The 17,316-nt window shown below is 43.0% G+C and overlaps 1 protein-coding gene across 1 annotated transcript; it reads right to left on the bottom strand.

Moving 5' to 3' along the window:
- Positions 1-3,679: 3,679 nt before the first annotated feature.
- On the bottom strand, positions 3,680-5,580 carry LOC127770008 (cytochrome P450 99A2). The gene is made up of 2 exons (XM_052295676.1): positions 4,612-5,580; positions 3,680-4,521 (listed from the first exon to the last, which is right to left on the bottom strand). Exons 1-2 carry the CDS (start codon positions 5,578-5,580, stop codon positions 3,892-3,894), a joined length of 1,599 nt encoding a protein of 532 aa, XP_052151636.1. The 3' UTR covers positions 3,680-3,891.
- Between the last annotated feature and the right edge of the window lie 11,736 nt (positions 5,581-17,316).

The following is a 17,316-nucleotide window of genomic DNA, read 5'->3' as shown; positions in this document are numbered from 1 at the left end:
GTACCACTTAATTTATTATAGTCATATTTGAATGTGTTTGCTGAGGTTTTATTTGTGATTAGGTGGTGGTCATTCAGATCGTACATGATACCAAGCCTTCATTGGAGGCAAGTGCATGATGAACTAATTGTGTGATTCTCGGAGTGTTTGCTCTATTTATTTTCAATGTATTTATGTGTGATATGGGATTGCATATGTTCAGATTGTTGTTAATGCTATTTAGATTTCAAGCTTATCTTATGTTTATGGCAATATTTTTGTTTCAATATTCCGGATTCAGGTTTTGGTTAAATAATTCAAGTTCCATGCTTGCCATGGATGTACAATATGGTTTTAATTTGGTTCTTTGTTCCGGTTTCAATTATTCATGTTCCATCTGAGTTATGGATGTACTATATGGTTTTTATTCATGTTCCTGTGGGTAAGCGCTGATCACGCTTACTCGGCTTTGCCGGCAAATGCTAGGATATATTCACAATTGTCCGGGATGGAAACTACTATTTCAATTCATGTTTGCCCAGGATGGGAACTACTATTTTCTTTAACTTAGTGTTTGGAAATGTGTTCCTTTTCAAAGAAAGAAAGTTGTCTATGCAAGTTCTATTTCCTATCATGTATGTATGTGTTTTCTAGTTCTATATTATACTTGCTGAGTATTTTTATACTCACTCTTGTGTTTTAATTGGTTTTAAGTACACATTGAGACCAACATGCATGCGAAGGAAGTAGCACCCTTATATACACATTTATTTACACACTATCAAACAATATTGCTTAGGTAGATAATGACACTTAAACTATACCATGGTTCGGTCTTGTAATAATCTTTTAGATATCTATTAGTTTCTTTTGATGGATTATAAGGATGGATCGTACTGTGGGAATGATATTATTATTAGTTTAACTTATAATTGCCTGTCGTGGATGTTCGTATTTATAGGGGAGACTCTGTCGAAATTCTTAATGAATTTAGGACTTAGTGGCTTCTATACCGTAGTGTGTAGCATTTTAGGTAAGAGAATACCTGGGGTTACACAAGCCCTTATAAATTAGTTCCATCCGTGTAAAATTGCAAAGTGATACTAAACATGCGCACATAGCTCCCATGGGCCACATAGGCCAAATCCTAATAGGGTCAGGATGTCACATTAAGTCTATAAGCAATGGTATATATGCAATGTGCAATTTTAGTCCAGGAGCATGAAAGTAAAGTTTATAATTTCTCAGTTGCCTTAAATTCTACATTGCTAAGTGTTGAATTGCAGTTCTATACAATGTGCATTTCTAGTTCCATACAATAGGATTGCCCAAAGTTTTTTTTATGGCAATCATGGTAAAATACATATTTACTAATGTTTGTTACACACTTTGTGTAGCACTCTAGCCATATGCATGGCTGTATGTTAGCCCTACATTTGTTATACCAATATACTTCTACAGTATTAATACTGGCATTCAGTTCATGCCATATGCATGTCTAGTAGAACAAATTTGTTGCATTTCACTTTTACTCTTCTTGGTGTTTTTTCTTGACGGTGTATTTTCTTTTTGCAGAATGTTGGGCAAGAAAACCAATTTAGGTTATGAACAAAACAATACAAACGTTACAAAGTTATTCATTTCTAAGAACGGATTTCAATGTTGTTACTTACATGCAATAGGATTGTCCAATGTTGTTATTTGTGACAATCATTTGTAGCACCCTGATTTTTGAAGATACATATAGGAACTGAAAACATGGTCCACCATAGATTTAGTATTCTTTACGTACGTGTTCGATCCAGCCCCGCTGCATGCACGCTCCCTACCATCCCGCAGCCCACTCCTCTCTGGCGCTTCTCCTCCCTACCGCTCCTCTCCTCATGAGAAGCCCTCTCCTCCCAACACCCTTCTCCCCCGCGCTCCCTCCCTCCACCCTGGTAGCCCCTCTCTCCTCCTTGGCATCGCTCTCCTCCCAGTAGCCCTCTCCCTCTCTCTCTCTCTTCCCCGGCGCATCCTCTTAAAGTGCGTCAGCTTCAGCTAGGGAAGACGATGAACAATATAAGTTAATTTGTCTTCGTCTTCCATTCGTCCTGCACGTTCAATCAAAATAGAAACCCCTCGTCCAGGAACACATTTTGATGCACTAACCTGGTTGTGTTCACCACTAGAGCTTGCCGATGCTAGTTCTCTCTCTGTCAGGAACACGTCATTCGTATTGTTTTGGATTTCTTCATTCCCAAGTGCCACAAGCTATGGTTGAGTCACGTACGACTACCTTCCTCACTACCGTTTGGTCTCCGGAGCACCGACTCCCATCTTTCCTCCTCTTCTGTTTTTCGTGTCAGCTAGGGAATACAATGGATAGTGTTAGCTGTTTTTTCTCCATCTATCGTTCGTCTTGCGGGCTCAAGGAAAACGGAACACCCTTGTCTGGTAACACGTTTTAACGCACTCATCCAGTCATGTTTATAACTAGATCTCGCCGCTGTCGTTTCTCTCTTTACGTTGACCACATCGTTGTCAGCCGTGTTCCTGTTGTTCTTGTTTTCTTTGTTGCCAACATCCACCATCTATGGATAAGTCACATCGTGGGACATGTTCTACCACCTCCCTCACCGCCATTTGGTCACTAGAACATCGACGCCCATTTTTCCCCCTCTTTTGTTTCTCGTCTTCAGCTAGGGAAGATGATGAACTGTGCTTGTTCGGCATTATTTCTTCTTGGTCGAATAGCCCAACCATGCTCCTAGACCACTCACATAATATTATACCATATTAATATGAATGGAATAGGAAAATTCTAATTTATATCAATGAAACGGGTAATCATTCAGAATTAATGAATCAAATTTTCATATATGGGCTAAAATAAGTTTTTTTACTTTCTAGATAATTTCAGTTATTTTTCCATTTACAGTATTAGTTTTAGCACTATTTGATCCATTGAAAATTGTTGAAACTTATAATTTTTCCTCCGTATTTAATTATTTATTGCCAAATAAAAAAATGGGATATAGTTATATAACTATTATGATATTGAATTATCAATTTGGCCAACTATGGTTATATTTCCTTCATCATTTATACCTAATTGTGATATATGGTTTCTGATTTTAATTTATGTCAATAAATATTATTACAACCCGTTGCAACGCATGTGCATAATGGTAGTATGCTATAACAACATGGGCCTAATGCACGATCACCCGCGGCTCGTGATCAGCCCGTGCCCCACACACACATGGAGAAAGGAAAGAAACGATCGCGGGGAGCGATCACCCGCTAATTAGCAATTTCGTAACAACACTAAGAATTTGATTATTTCGAGGATCTTGTGTTAAAATTACTATGTAATTAAATATATGCACTTTGTCTAACTCCATAGTATATCTTTCACTTCTAATTATTTTTCATATTCTTTATTAGAAATTGGAATATTAATTATCGTATCTTGCTTATTTGGTGCACTGCATTTCTACTTGGGTGAAGAAACTATTCCAAGAGGACTACAAGGAGCAAGACAAGCTGAAACCAGCAACTGTAGTAAGGGAAGCCATTTGTGCCAAATAAATGTACTATCAAATATTTTTCATGATGAATCTTAGTGAGACTCATTTGAGTACTAATTGTAGAACCTGGTCTCCTGATGATATATTGGACTATCATTTAAGTAGAAACTGATGATTGACGAGTCACATTGAATTCTTAATAATTATCAAATATTTTGTAACTTTAAATAAATACGTAGTAGTACATGATATTGTTCACAATTATTATTTGTTTGTCCATTATCCGGGGACAAACATTACGTGCACCCTTACAAGGTACACAAACACGCGAATAACAAATACACCTATGATAAGAACACACTGATACATCCATCAGCTTTGGGTAGGAGCCGTATATCCATCAGATTTGGATAGGAGCCAACTTATATGGCGACGCCACTAGCTGAAGATGGTTCTTTCTCCTAGTTGTGGCGGTGACGACGAAGTCCATGTCAACATCATCCGGCTGCATTCCGGCCGGGAGGCTCCAATCGAAGTAGTAGAGAAGGCGTGCCACGATGAGCTCCAGCAAGACCATACCAAATGTATCACCAGGGCATCTCCTCCTCCCGGTTCCAAACGGCAAGTACTCAAAACGGGAGCCTTTGTAGTCTGCCATGCCATCCTCAAACCTCTCTGGCTTAAACTCCTCCGCGTCATCCCAGTACTCGGGGCTCCTCGCCATCGCCCACGAATTGATCACCACCCTGGTCCCCTCCACGACCTCATAACCACCAATGTCGCAGGTCTCCCGGCAGAGATGGGGCATCAGCAGCGGCAACACTGGATTCAACCTCATAGTCTCCTTGATCACCATCTTCATGTAGCGTAGGTTGTCAATCAGGCCCTCATGGTCTTGTGGGCTCTTGTTGTCGAACACTCGCCGCACCTCGGCCTGTACCTTGGCCATTACCTCAGGGTTCCTCATGAGCTCCGACATGACCCACTCCGCGGCCGACGACGTCGTCTCTGTCCCTCCCGTGAACATATCCTGCACAATGAAATCGACTACATGAACAACAATGTAGAAAAAATAACATCTTAATTAGTGCTATATATTCACCAGTAAATAAATTATTACCAGTATAATTGCCTTGATGTTCGTTGTGCCGAAGGGGAATTCGAGGTCGCCCTGATCTCTGATCCTGAGAAGGACGTTGACAAGGGAATCACCCTGATGCTCCTCGCACTGAGCGATGATCTTGTCGAAGACGGAGTCCAGCTGCCCGCGTGCTCGCCACAGGCGGCTCCTCAGCCCGGTCATGGCGTCGATGAACCGCAGCGACGGGAAGAGGTCGCCGAAGCAGAATCCGCCGCTGAACTTGAGCCCGACGTCCAGAGCCGTCAAGAACTGCTCCTGGAGCTCGACGCCGCACGCCTGTCCGAACGCCGCCTTGGCGGTGATCGTGTTCGTGCACGTCGTGAGCAGCCTGGCGAGGGTGACCGGCTTCTTGCCGCCGCCGCCGCCATGGCCGGAGGAGGCGGCCTCGATGTTCCTGACGAGGGTCAGCGTCTCGTCGTTCCTGACCGGCGCGAGCTGCCGCACCACCTTGGTGCTGAGGAGTTCCACCGTGCAGAGCTTGCGCAGCATCCGCCAGTAGGCGCCGTAGGGCGCGAAGCCGACGTCGAGGTTGTCGTAGCAGAAGATCTCCGAGACGAGGAGGCTCGGCCGCGACGCGAACATGACGTCCTTGTCGCGGAGCACCTCCTGTGCCGCCGCCGGCGAGGAGACGACGACCGTGTCGATCTGCCCCATCCGGAGGAACATCACCGGGCCGTACTTGCTGGCGAGCTCGCGGAGCGCGACCTGCGGATGCGACCGGAGGAGGTGGAGGAGGCCGCCGACCAAGGGGAGGTTCCATGGCCCTGGAGGCCTCCTCTTCTTTGACGACGACTTGCGGGTCAGCAACGCCAGAAGAATGGGCAGAGTGAGGAGAGAGACGAGGGTGAGGGTGGCTGCCGAGTTTATCTCCATGATAAATCGAGGATTCGAGGATGGATTATTGGTGAGTAGGTTTACTTGGCAGTTTTGCTTGGCGAAGAACTGCATGAACTAATGGCCCTTTTATATGCTTTCGCCATGCCATGATCAGTCAGCTGTATAAGCCGACACCAAGACTTGATCTGTTGATCTTGTGGAACTTTTGCACTACGTACTACACGTGACATCCAATCTTTGATTTCCAAGCACATGATATTACTATAAAATATTTAAAGATAGACCATATATAATTATATATGGTGAGCGAAAATTCGAAAGCACGTGATATGACCTGGAGTCCTGGACTTAGTGATGACAAATGGTCTTCTCGATCGTTTTCTCTCCATCCAGACCATACATATTCAATAAGTTAGTGTCCATGAATAGCCCGGTAGATCAAAACCAAGTATGAAACAGGTTGCAACAGCCACCCCAATCTAAAGGCAAAATTTGTCAGAGGACACACAAAAAACGTGTAATTGGCTAGGAGACACCACAAAAACGTAACACGGTTGATGGACACTTAAAAAAAACATGTAATTAGACATAGGACACCGGTCGCATTATTTTATTATATCAGGATAAAAAAGGTGAGATATTTTTCTAAATGTCTAGATTACCCTTTCTCTTTCCTTCTTTTCCCCTTCCCGTTGACTTCGCCGGGAACCAGCGAGGCAGGTGGCGTAGAATGCGTGCGCGCAGCTGTGGCTGCCGCGGTGCGCGTCGGACGTCGGCACGTCATCCATGCAGATCTTGCAGAAGAGGACAGGCAGCGGCACAGTTGATGAGGAGCAGGAGCACTTGCCGACGCTAGCGACAAGGGTCATTGTCACACCCTAAAAATTTCAAATATATAAATTGTTGTTTAATTGGAATTATTAGAATTGATTTTAAAAGCCTAGAAGAGAAGATCTAATTTTAAATAATAAATTCCAATATAAAATGGGGCTAGATAAAATTTTATTAAATACTTTGCTTAATTCTATAATTCCTAGATTTTTCTGGGATTTATTTGAGTTAAGGAAGTATTTTTAATAAATGGAATTGCATTTCATGAATAATTTAAATGGAAAAAGGTTTTTAAAAGTCTCTTTTGGCTTTGGGCCGAAAGTCGGCCCAAAACCTTCTCTCTCTCCTCCTCGGCCCAAGTCGGCCCAGTCCGCAGCCGCAGCCGTCGCTCGCGCGCGCGTCCGCCCGCTGACAGGTGGGGCCCGCCTGTCAGACTCGTCGTCTTCCTCGCGCCGCCGCCGCCCGAAACCCTAGCGCCGCGCCGCCGCCGTCTCTTTCCAAATCCGGCCGATCCTTTCCGTTTCCGGTGAAATCAATAGAGGGGAAATGATCTTCTCGATCTCCTCTACCTTTTCCCTTTTGGAACTTCGGCTAAAATCGTTTGGAAAGCGGAGGATTCGATCTCGAATCGGATCGGTCTCTCTCCTCCGAACCCTAGACTTTCCTTCTCGTCGCCGGCCGCCGTGGGCCTTCGCCGCCGTGTTCTTGCCCCTATAAAAGGATCCCCGGTGTCTCCGCTACCCGTCGCCACCCTCGCCTTCGCCTCTCGTCGTCCGTAGAGCCCTAGCGCCGTGAGTCCTCGCGCCGCCGTCGTCGCCGCCGCTCCAGCCGTGCGCCGCCGTCGCTCCAGTCGTCGCCGTCGCTCGGGAAGGCCGCCGTCGTGGTCGCCGTCGCGTCGCCGTCCTAGTCCGCCCCTCCGTCGTCGCTGTCGATCGCCGGAACTCCGTCGCCGTCGTCAAGCCGAAGGTTGCCGCCGCTTCTTCCTCGTCGCCGACGTCGTCCGGTCATCGTCCGCCGTCGCTTTGGTCGTCGGTGAGTTCGCCGTGCCGTCCGCTACCCGTAGGTGCTCTCCGTTCGCGCCGCCACGCCGTCGTTCGCCGGCGAGCTCGCGCGGTTCGGTCGCCGCCGGAGATGACGTCATCGCCGACGTCATCGATGCCGTCCGCCGTGGTCCGGCCGTGGACCGGTCGATCTCGGCCGTTCGTTTTGGATGGATCGATCTCGGCCGTCCGTTCCCGTGAACCGTCGCCGTGCACCCGGTCCACCGCTAACCCTAGCCGCTGACGCAATAAATCCTCTTTTCCTTTTCAAAAATAATTCATTATTGCGTCATAATTCAATTAAAATCCATATAAGTGTTTTAATCCGATTTAATCTTTAAAAATTCATAACTAATTCATCTTAGCTCGGATTTAGTTGGTTCAAGTCTCTAAATTTTTCTAAAATTGAGATCTACATGTTAAAAATATCCACATGTACTGTTCATGCTTGTTTATGTGCTGTTTTGGTGTTTTGCTCTTTTCTGTTTAGATTCCGACGTTTCTGGAGAGTCCGTTTTCGCAGGAGAAGAATTTGAAGAGTTCCAAGGCCAGCAAGGCAAGTCACACAGATCCCAAACAACCCGTTTGAGCATGTTGATCCCGTTTAAAGCTATTGTTTCTATTCAACTATTGCATTTATTTTCGAATGTCATTGGGTGGAATTAACCTATTGTTTGTTATAGCCCTTTTGTTCTTGATTACTTTATTCCTTGATACCTTGGGTTCTTATAAATTGACTAGTTGAGCTTTATATATTGGTTCAGCTAGATATTAGATGTGATTGCTTAGCCATGCTTAGAAACATTAGCACACTATTGGGATAACTTATGACTCACTATTATTCAATGATGGCTTAATGATAACTCATGATGGTTAATCATGATTGGTTAATTAATTAATTTGCCAACTAAAACCTGTTAATGGTGGGTTGTGAGCACATGGTTTTGATGGTCGTGCTCATGACAATTAAGGACCGGTTCACGAGTTTCGGTTGTGAAACATTAACAGTGCCAACCACAAGCCAGCGTGGGCAACGGCTTTACCTTTTGTATAGCATAGTTCATTGCGGGGCACCAGACTGAGAAGTGGCGGAGATAAGCCCACGGGGGTCGCTGGGGAGTCCATGCCTTGTTTATAAGGGGGTGATTATGATCCAGGAACGGTGCGCTGTGGTGGATTGTGTTGTGCGAGGGGTACTGTCACAGCTCCTTTCTGAGGTACCGTGGTGGTATCAAGGCGCATGGTGACATGTCGTGGGGCTGTGTCTTGTGGGTACAGTGGTACACCTCTGGTCAGAGTAAAACTATTCGAATAGCCGTGCCCGCGGTTATGGGCGGGTTTAACAATGTCTTTCGTGATTAGTCTCATACCTCTCATCATAATAAAAGATACTATGACTGGTAATAATTTGATTAGCTCCTGGTTTGGAATGGTATATTCCTGGTTTGGAGATAGAACTGTGCAACCGGGATTGGTTGTTCAGAATGGTTGGGCCTATGCAACAGGGTATGTTGTATAGCGTTGGAATAATATTGTTTAATTATTACTCAACTGTTTTACTAAATTCTGAAATGTTTATTAAATGCTGTTTATGCAAATGAAACCCTATTATGCCATCCTTTGTTATCCTGTGCACTTGCATATTTGCTGCGTGGCTTGCTGAGTATATCATATACTCACCTTGCAATCATTCATCAGAGGAGGAGTTCTACAGTGATGCTGATGGTGTGGAGGATTAGGTGTAGCCCTGGTCAAGTTGCCTGTGGAGTGGAATCGTCTGCGCCGTTTATCTTATTTTTCGCTGCTTAGATCTTTATTGATTGAGAGGAACTATCTACCTCTGTAATGACATTTTATTCGCTTATTAATTAGAGTAATAATTGTACTCTATTATCAATTTGTTATTGTGTGCCTCGGCTGATTCCTGGACGAGGGTTCGCGCACATGTAAGCGTTTGGAATTTTGGATAGAAATTCCGGGCGTGACAGTCATGGCTGCAGGATGGAGAGCACTTGCCGACGCTGGACGAGCACTCGGTGGTGGCGGCGGCGGGGACGAGAGCGGAGGATGGAGACGTCTCCGCATGAGCTGCAGCTGCTGTGTCCTCGCTCGACGCGTGGATGGCGCTACCGCTGTCAAGCTCTGCCGCCGGCACCGACGAGGAGGAGGAGGATGGCGGCAGCGCAACAGCCATCGCCGCCGTGGTAGGATCTCTTGGCGGACCTGCTAGGGCTCGTGCTTCTCCACCTCCCGTCCCTCCCGACCATGTCCGCCTCCGCGCCGTCTGCTGCTCCTGGCGCGGTCACCACCGTTAGCTACCTCGCCGGCAGCTAAAAAAAAAATTTGTGATTTCGGGTGGAGGAAGATGGCACAGGGGCAATCTCGTCATTTGGAAAAAATTCTCACCTCTTTTGAACCGGAAATAATAAAATAATGCGACCGCTGTCCTATAGCCAATTACATAATTTTTGTAGTGTCCATCAGCCGTGTCACGTTTTTGCGATATCTCACAGCCAATTACATATTTTTTGAGTGTCCTGTAGCAAATTTTGCCCAATCTAAAATATGTAGTGATAACCTGAAATTACCGTAACTAAAAGTTTTACTGGGAGTAATAGTTTTACAAATGGTTAAATCTACGAGTAAATTTTTACGCAAGATGATGTGGACAAATCTTGTACAACTATTTTCAAATCAAACGGTAGTTTTTAGGTTTACACTACAGATGTAGTTTACACTATATATTATATATTTTATCCCTCAATTTGTCTGAGCCACATGATGTTTGTCGAGATTCCTGCACTAAAATGGAGAAAAGAAATACTGTGAACCTCACCGTATCTTATATGCAATGGTTACTTCTCTTATTTTTTATATAAAAAAATAACTTCCCCTCTTTCTCCTCTCATTTTTCTTCCTGCATCTCTCCTCGTCCTATGTCCTCTCAACGGTGGCAACGACGCACACGCCATGATGGGCCACATCACTAAAGCAAGTTGTGGTGGGTGTGCACCATGGTTAGAAACCATGCTGGAGTTGGCGTGAATTGGGAATGCATCTGATAGAGGTGGCCCGCAAGATGGTGGACTGGTGGTGATGACTAGCGATAATGTTGGATCTGATTGCGATGACTCATGTATCTGGCCATGGAAGAGAGTTTATGGCTACTCTAGCACCAGTGACGTATAAGATAGCCGGATCTACATCGCCTAGTTCCGTTGCGTGCATAAGTGCAGATCCACCGTTGTTTCCATCGGTGCAACTCCTACCGTCTGCCGTATCCCATTATGTCTGCCCAGGCCCATCATTGTCCGTGACTATTTGCTGAAGATCCATGTTGTACCACTATATTAAATGCCAATATATTAAATATGCGGTGCAATATTATCCTTTGTATAGGGACAAATGTATAAAATATTATGTCAAAAACATAATATTCATATGGAAATGTGCAAATTTTGTTTTGTATAAATTTCATAAATATTTTTTATTGGAATGTCCAATATGTATTGTACACGTGCAAATTAAACAGCGGTAGTTGATTCAGAAATTTAAATTGGAATAAATATATCAAAATACACTAAGGATATATACTTTTATGCACTGCACAAATCTTATCTTAAAGCGCACTTCAAAAGACAACTTCAAATCATATATGGGTTGCGATGTGAACGTGGCTAATAAAGTTCGAGCCGCAGCTCTAGCCTTTCATTTACTCTTCTTCCCTTTTGTTATATTGTAGTGCCATTTTTCGGCGAATGATCTGCTTCTAAACAAAGCACTACACACATGCTCCAAAAATAGCCAGTTTACCCTCCTGTTGGGGAGTGCGGCCTCTTCTTCCTCCTTCCAGGTGAGACGACAGAAATCCTAGTTTCTCTCTGTTCTTCCTCCTCTCTGCTGAAAACCCCTCCTTGCCCTTCTTTTTAGATCCGTCCTCCAGTGAGCTCAGCATCTGGTTGAAAGTTGATGATTCCGATCTACGAGGTAGGAATATTGATTCACGGTAAGTCATTAAGTTAAAATAGTTTCTGGTTTTGAGTAGAAACTTTTTACATAGCAGTATTCGGTTGAAACTAATTTCATGACTTGGAGTGGAACACATGCCTGGAAATACGACTCATCATATCACTAACTAGTCGAAGTCAACAACTGACAATGATCCATGCATGCGTGGGAGACCATTATTCAAACTGAAATGTCCTAGCACGGCTCTAAAGATGACGTGTGACAGCACGGAGCTAAGCATGGAACCCTTTATAATATTTGATGCATGCGACAAAGATCAGTCTCATATAGTCGGCTGTCTGTGAGATTGTTACATCATATCTGGTGATACTCTATTTTTTCCATGCATACATGATCAATCCTTAAGAACTTATGGTCAGGATTCTTGAATAACATCTATAAACAATCAAATCATAGTGATCAATCTAAACATGCACGTGTATAGAGACTTTGATTCTTCTTGAGATAAAGGGTATGGAGGAGAAGCCAGTAAAATCGGACTACAGCCCATATAGCACTCTATTCTCTTCGAATTTCTTTTTTTTTTCAGGCTGATCAGTAACAAACTAAAAATTAATAAACTCTGTTACAAAAATATCGAGTTAATTGCAATTCGTGTGATTGTAGCTATACAGTTGACTTCAATTGCACTACCAAAGATTTAATAAAACCACTCTATATCCACAACCCACAACGATCAGCACGTTTATTTGCTATATATTAATAGTTTAGTCCTTTTATAGAAAAAGTTTAAAAATAGTATCTTTATTCAACATTATCCAACACTACCGAATCGATGTATTCTATTTACGAAAATTGTCTGGATCAATCGGATACTATTATAAGCCATAACGCTTTATTAGTGTTACAGAAATAATAAACATCTATATATATGTATGTTCGGAGCGACTTGTCAATGCTTAAAAAAAATGAAGCACGATTAGAATGTGTTGAAAAATTTCTAAGAGTTAAATTTTTCACTGCGTTTGATAAGCTGAAGAGTAAACATATATATACTCCTTTTCTCCGGACAGTAACACACACCTGCCCTGCGTTCATCAGTCCACAACCCCGGACAGTAGCACTAGCACACGAAAACTGCGTAGCTATAGCAGCCTCTCTCTCGTCAAACACGGACGAATGGCATCTGGCGACTACTCCAGGTAGCAGCCGGCTACCAGAGATGTACAGCAAGAAAATGTAAAGGATATGGAGGGTGGCAGCCGGTCAACAGCCCTGGTGTTGTCACATCGTGTCTATCTATATACTCCCTCCGTATTAAAATAAGTACAGCCATATGTTTCTGTTCCTAATTACATCAGTTCATCTTGTTTGAAAATTTTACATTATATATAGATCTGTACACGATCAAAGTATAAGCCAACTACAATTTTATAATATATATAGATTATTGGTTCTTATATGAGATAGCTTTACAAATGTTACAAGATAATTTAAACACTATATTAAATAAATACGTGGGAGAAAAAAAGACGAGACGAAATTAGCGACGATTTTATAGCTAATATATTATACATGTTAGGTCTAGTATTTTTTAAATATGTCTATAATTGGTGTAGTTGGTGTACTCATTAAGCTTGCTAAAGCCTCTGGTACGCTTGTTCAACTATTTTTTGCTAATAAATTGACTTAATATTCACGGAGAAGCATGTTCTTTAAGTGCCTCTTTGAATTTCGTTGGAAAGGAGCACGACGCTATTCGGTTGCAAGGGAGGAAGGCCACACAACTACACAAGACCGGCAACTCGCGCCCAAATGGGCACAGCCGCCCGACAAAACAGCACCCAAATTACATGGTTTGACACTTGAGTGTGCTGAATTCATGAAATGAATTCCATCCTAGCTTGTGCTATTGATTTAGAGTGCTTTCCTTTTACTAATATATTGAAGCGCAAGGTTCCCCTGGTTGGCAGAAAACATTTTTTTAGTGTTTTTAGACTTTCCATGTATGTGCATTCATATCAATTCAATGTGAATAAAAACTCATGCAACAAATAGGTAAGACAAAAAATATGGATTTTTTTCAAAAATACTAGACATTATAGAAAACTCTCTAAAATAATAGAGATACTACTAGGAGCGCAGCGTGCTCCTAGTATTCCGAGCGTCAAACATGTATCAACCCAGGTCCACCTCACCCCACGTCCCGTCAGATCATCCCACTCCTACCGTTATGGGAGTAAATGATTTACTTCGATAATAACAACTTCAAAGTTTCTGGTATATATTCTATTTTTTCCTTACCCAACCAACTACTCTCGCCCCCACTTCATTTTTTTCTTTTTTTTTTCGGGGATCTAAATCGATCCACTATCCCAGCCCACAGATTGGTAACGCACCATGCAGAAGGACGATAGAACTGTGGCGGTTGACGGCGATGGCTGGCCAATGGTGGCCGGCGGCGGTTGAGGCGAAGACGTTGCTTCGGGCCTCACTGCCAGACGCTGGGCAGTACCTTAGCCAGCAAGGAGGTGTTCACCTGGGCCAAGAGCAACAACCGGGGGCTACTCCACGTCGGCGACATAAACATAAAGCCCAATTTGCATCTGCATACTCTCGTTCACCTTCACGCATGATAGCCCAATTTGCATTGATGGGTTGCACAGGTACTACATTCGCACATCGTGCTCCATGTGCCTGGCCACAGAAGATAGGGTGGAGTCCATTGGTGATGAAGGTTGTTTGCTATTTTTGTTTTGCTCGTCGTCTCTATGACATGAACGAGAATGTTTTTGCATTTTTTTTGTGCTTGCTATTTGATGGATGGCTGCTACTGCGCAATGTCGAGCTCATCTCTATACTACACCCCTACATGTCGAGCTGATCTCTATACTATGCCCCTACATCCTTCCACATCTTTCCATGATTCCATCGTCAACTACCGCTGGCCACCCGGTTCCCTCTCCACTACCAGTCACAAGACACAGACGAACCTCTCCATCCTTATAGCAAGATCCAACAAAGCTACTAGGATCCTAGTTTCACGATGGATTTTTTCTTGAATCATTTTTTTCTTTTCTAGTTTGATTCACCTGTGAGTAATTTTATCATTCATTTGTGATTCAACCCGTAATTTTTTTCATTCATATAGCCAGTTTGTGATACAGATTAACAATACTCTTAATATCAGGTTTTACTCTTATACTATATATTGAACACATCAGTAAACATATTATTACACTGTGGCTTTGAGATAATGGGCTATATCGAGAGGAAGATGGTAATTGTTTTACTCATAAACCACGAAGTCTAAACAATATTTACAACACTAGTAAAAGAATTACTAGCGTTGTAAGCTAGTAGTAATTCTTTTGCGTTCATTATATTTAAGAATGGTGCCGTACGATGTGGGTGCATTCATGCAAGTAAATTTGTTACTTTTGAAGAGGGCATTCATGCGAGTAAATTTGTTACTTTTGAATGAGGAGATGTGGGAGGCTGGGAGTAAATGGAAAACTTCACAGAGTAAATTCGTTACTGTCAAAATGTGGGGAAACACTAGAAAAATAGAAAATTTGGAAAGAAAAACTTGACAGTAAATATATTTCTAAAACGCGAAAACAAACAAACTCGAGAGAAGGAACGAAAAAGGGATAAATCTGGATCGTTAATATTTTACCGGGCCCTTTGATGAAGCATGGATGAGATAAAAAAAGAGAAAAAAAAGAAACACGGAAGGTGGGGTGGTGAAAAACGAAAAAAAAGGAACATTGGAAAGGTGGGATGCAGAGGAAAGATGGGGTGGTAAAAAAGGAAAAACCGGAAGGAGGGAGAGTTGTCCAGCGCTCGAACTAATATTTCGTGCACAGCGTGCGTATTAGCGCCACCACTAAAATAATATAATTTTCACTACTGTAGAAATTATCTTTGCTGGGTCACACAAAAATCACATTAGTCCCGGTTTGAGTAAAAACCAGGACTAAAAATATCTTTAGTCCCAGTTTGAAAACCCGCATATACTAGATATATTTTTTAGTCCCAGTTCAAAAATACGTCAGAACCCTATTATCATTAGTCCCAATTGATGTTACCAACTGGGAGTAAAGATTCATTTTTAGTCTCATTTGTTTATACCATCCGGGACAAAAAAATAAAAATAATCGCGAAAATCCCTGCACCAACACGTGCCTCGTCCTCCCCGCGCGTCCTTATCCTGGCCTCCTCCTCTCCTCTCATCCTCTCCTCCTCCTCCACTCTCATTCTCCCCTCCCCCCTCCTGCCCTCCATCGACGACGGTGACTATAGGCAACGGCCCTGCGGAAGCCGCCGACGAGGCTGCGAGCAATGGCCTCCCCTCAGGTGGTAGCTGTGCAGCGGCCGGGCTGCCAAAGCGGCAGCGGCAGTGGGTTGGGAGGCAGCGCACGGCTGGGCGGCCTCCCCTCGTCCAGATTCGTGCGGTGGGAGGGGAGGCCGGGAGGCGGTGGGAGGGCGGCGGCTTGCGAATTTTTTTTTAATTTTTGGAATGATTTGTAAATTTTTTTGTAGATTATTTTAGGTTTGAGGATGATTTTGTGGATGATTCTGTGAATAACTTTGTGGATTGGCATGTGAATTGCGGATGATTTGTTGTGCATGATTTGTGGGGATTTAAGGGTGACAGTAAATGCCAGCAGCAAAAAAACAAAGAAAAAAAAGAAAAAAAAGCCTAATCGGATTAAAGATGGCGCTACCACTTCCATCTTTACTCCCAGTTATTTTAACCGAGACTAAAGATAGGCATCTTTAGTCCCGGAATGGGTGTCCCGGTTTACAACCCGGGACTTAGAGGGGTTGCAAACCGGGACTATAGAGCCATTCCCCAGTAGTGTTTTTATTGGCTATTCTAATACCTAAATCAAATCGGTCAATATGGGAATTAGTTAATCTAAACTCTACTCAGGCAAATCGATACGCCTAAATATCGATGTTCAACCTTCTACACGAAAGTCCATACACGAAATAGTTTGTTTCAAATATTAGGTAATCATAATTTATTATATACATCTTCCACAATGTACTGAAAAATATTATAAAATGTATAAAATAAAACAAATTCGAATCAATCTTCTTTTGTATGAATCAATCAAAAGAAAGACATACATAAATTTTATGTGTGCCATATTTTCGAATCCGCTTCGGCCTCACGTGATCGCGCTCACATCGAATGACCATCAAAATTACACACGAGCTCAATATTAGGTTTATATTGGACCTATGAGTACTTAATGGAATGTTTTTTAAGTCATGGCGTAATCTCTAAATTCCATCCAAGTGGCACGCAATTGACAAAATAAGGTGTTGCGCCACCTGTCAAGGTCCCTGATCCAATTGAGTCCAAGTTAAGTGCTTGTAATATAGTAGAACACGACCTTAGAGACCATTTGATCACCCTCCTAAATTCTTATGTAGCTAGCTAGGTATCCCTTAGAGTTTTGAGGGTATTTTTAGATTAATAGTCTAGCTGTTATTATTTTGTCAGGTTAAACATGATCGATTAGATCATCGTTTTCTCATGGAAGCTAAACTTACAATGTCGATTCATTTCCCAGGTGCCACTAGCACTGTCATCATGTTCATCATCTGAGACAGGATAAGCCACATGCTTTTGGTGCCGGTTCCAGAACCGACACCTATAAGGCCTACGACGATAGAAAAAAGGCATTCCTTACATTCATTACATTTCACGGAATAACAAATTAAGAATATTCATCACATATGTGGCCCTGCATCAATAGCAATAACATACATTGCAGACAACAGTACTGTTTGGATACTCACAGCTCTCAAACCAAACTCCCACACATTCCCCTTCCCAAATAGGGAGCACGAAGAGATGAAGTGTGATACTTTCCTACGGAATGCGAGCAATCAGGGTACTACAAGAAATATGCTTTGTAGAGAGATATTTTTCTAGTACTGTAGAGGCACTTTTCAAATGTCTTTACAATACTGTAGAGGCATTTCAAAA

The sequence above is a fragment of the Oryza glaberrima genome, chromosome 4 (genome assembly GCF_000147395.1).
Source record: "Oryza glaberrima chromosome 4, OglaRS2, whole genome shotgun sequence".
In the NCBI taxonomy this organism is placed as follows: Eukaryota; Viridiplantae; Streptophyta; class Magnoliopsida; order Poales; family Poaceae; genus Oryza; species Oryza glaberrima.
The sequence above is the reverse complement of the archived record's forward strand: the minus strand, read 5'-3'. Positions and strand labels throughout refer to the sequence as shown.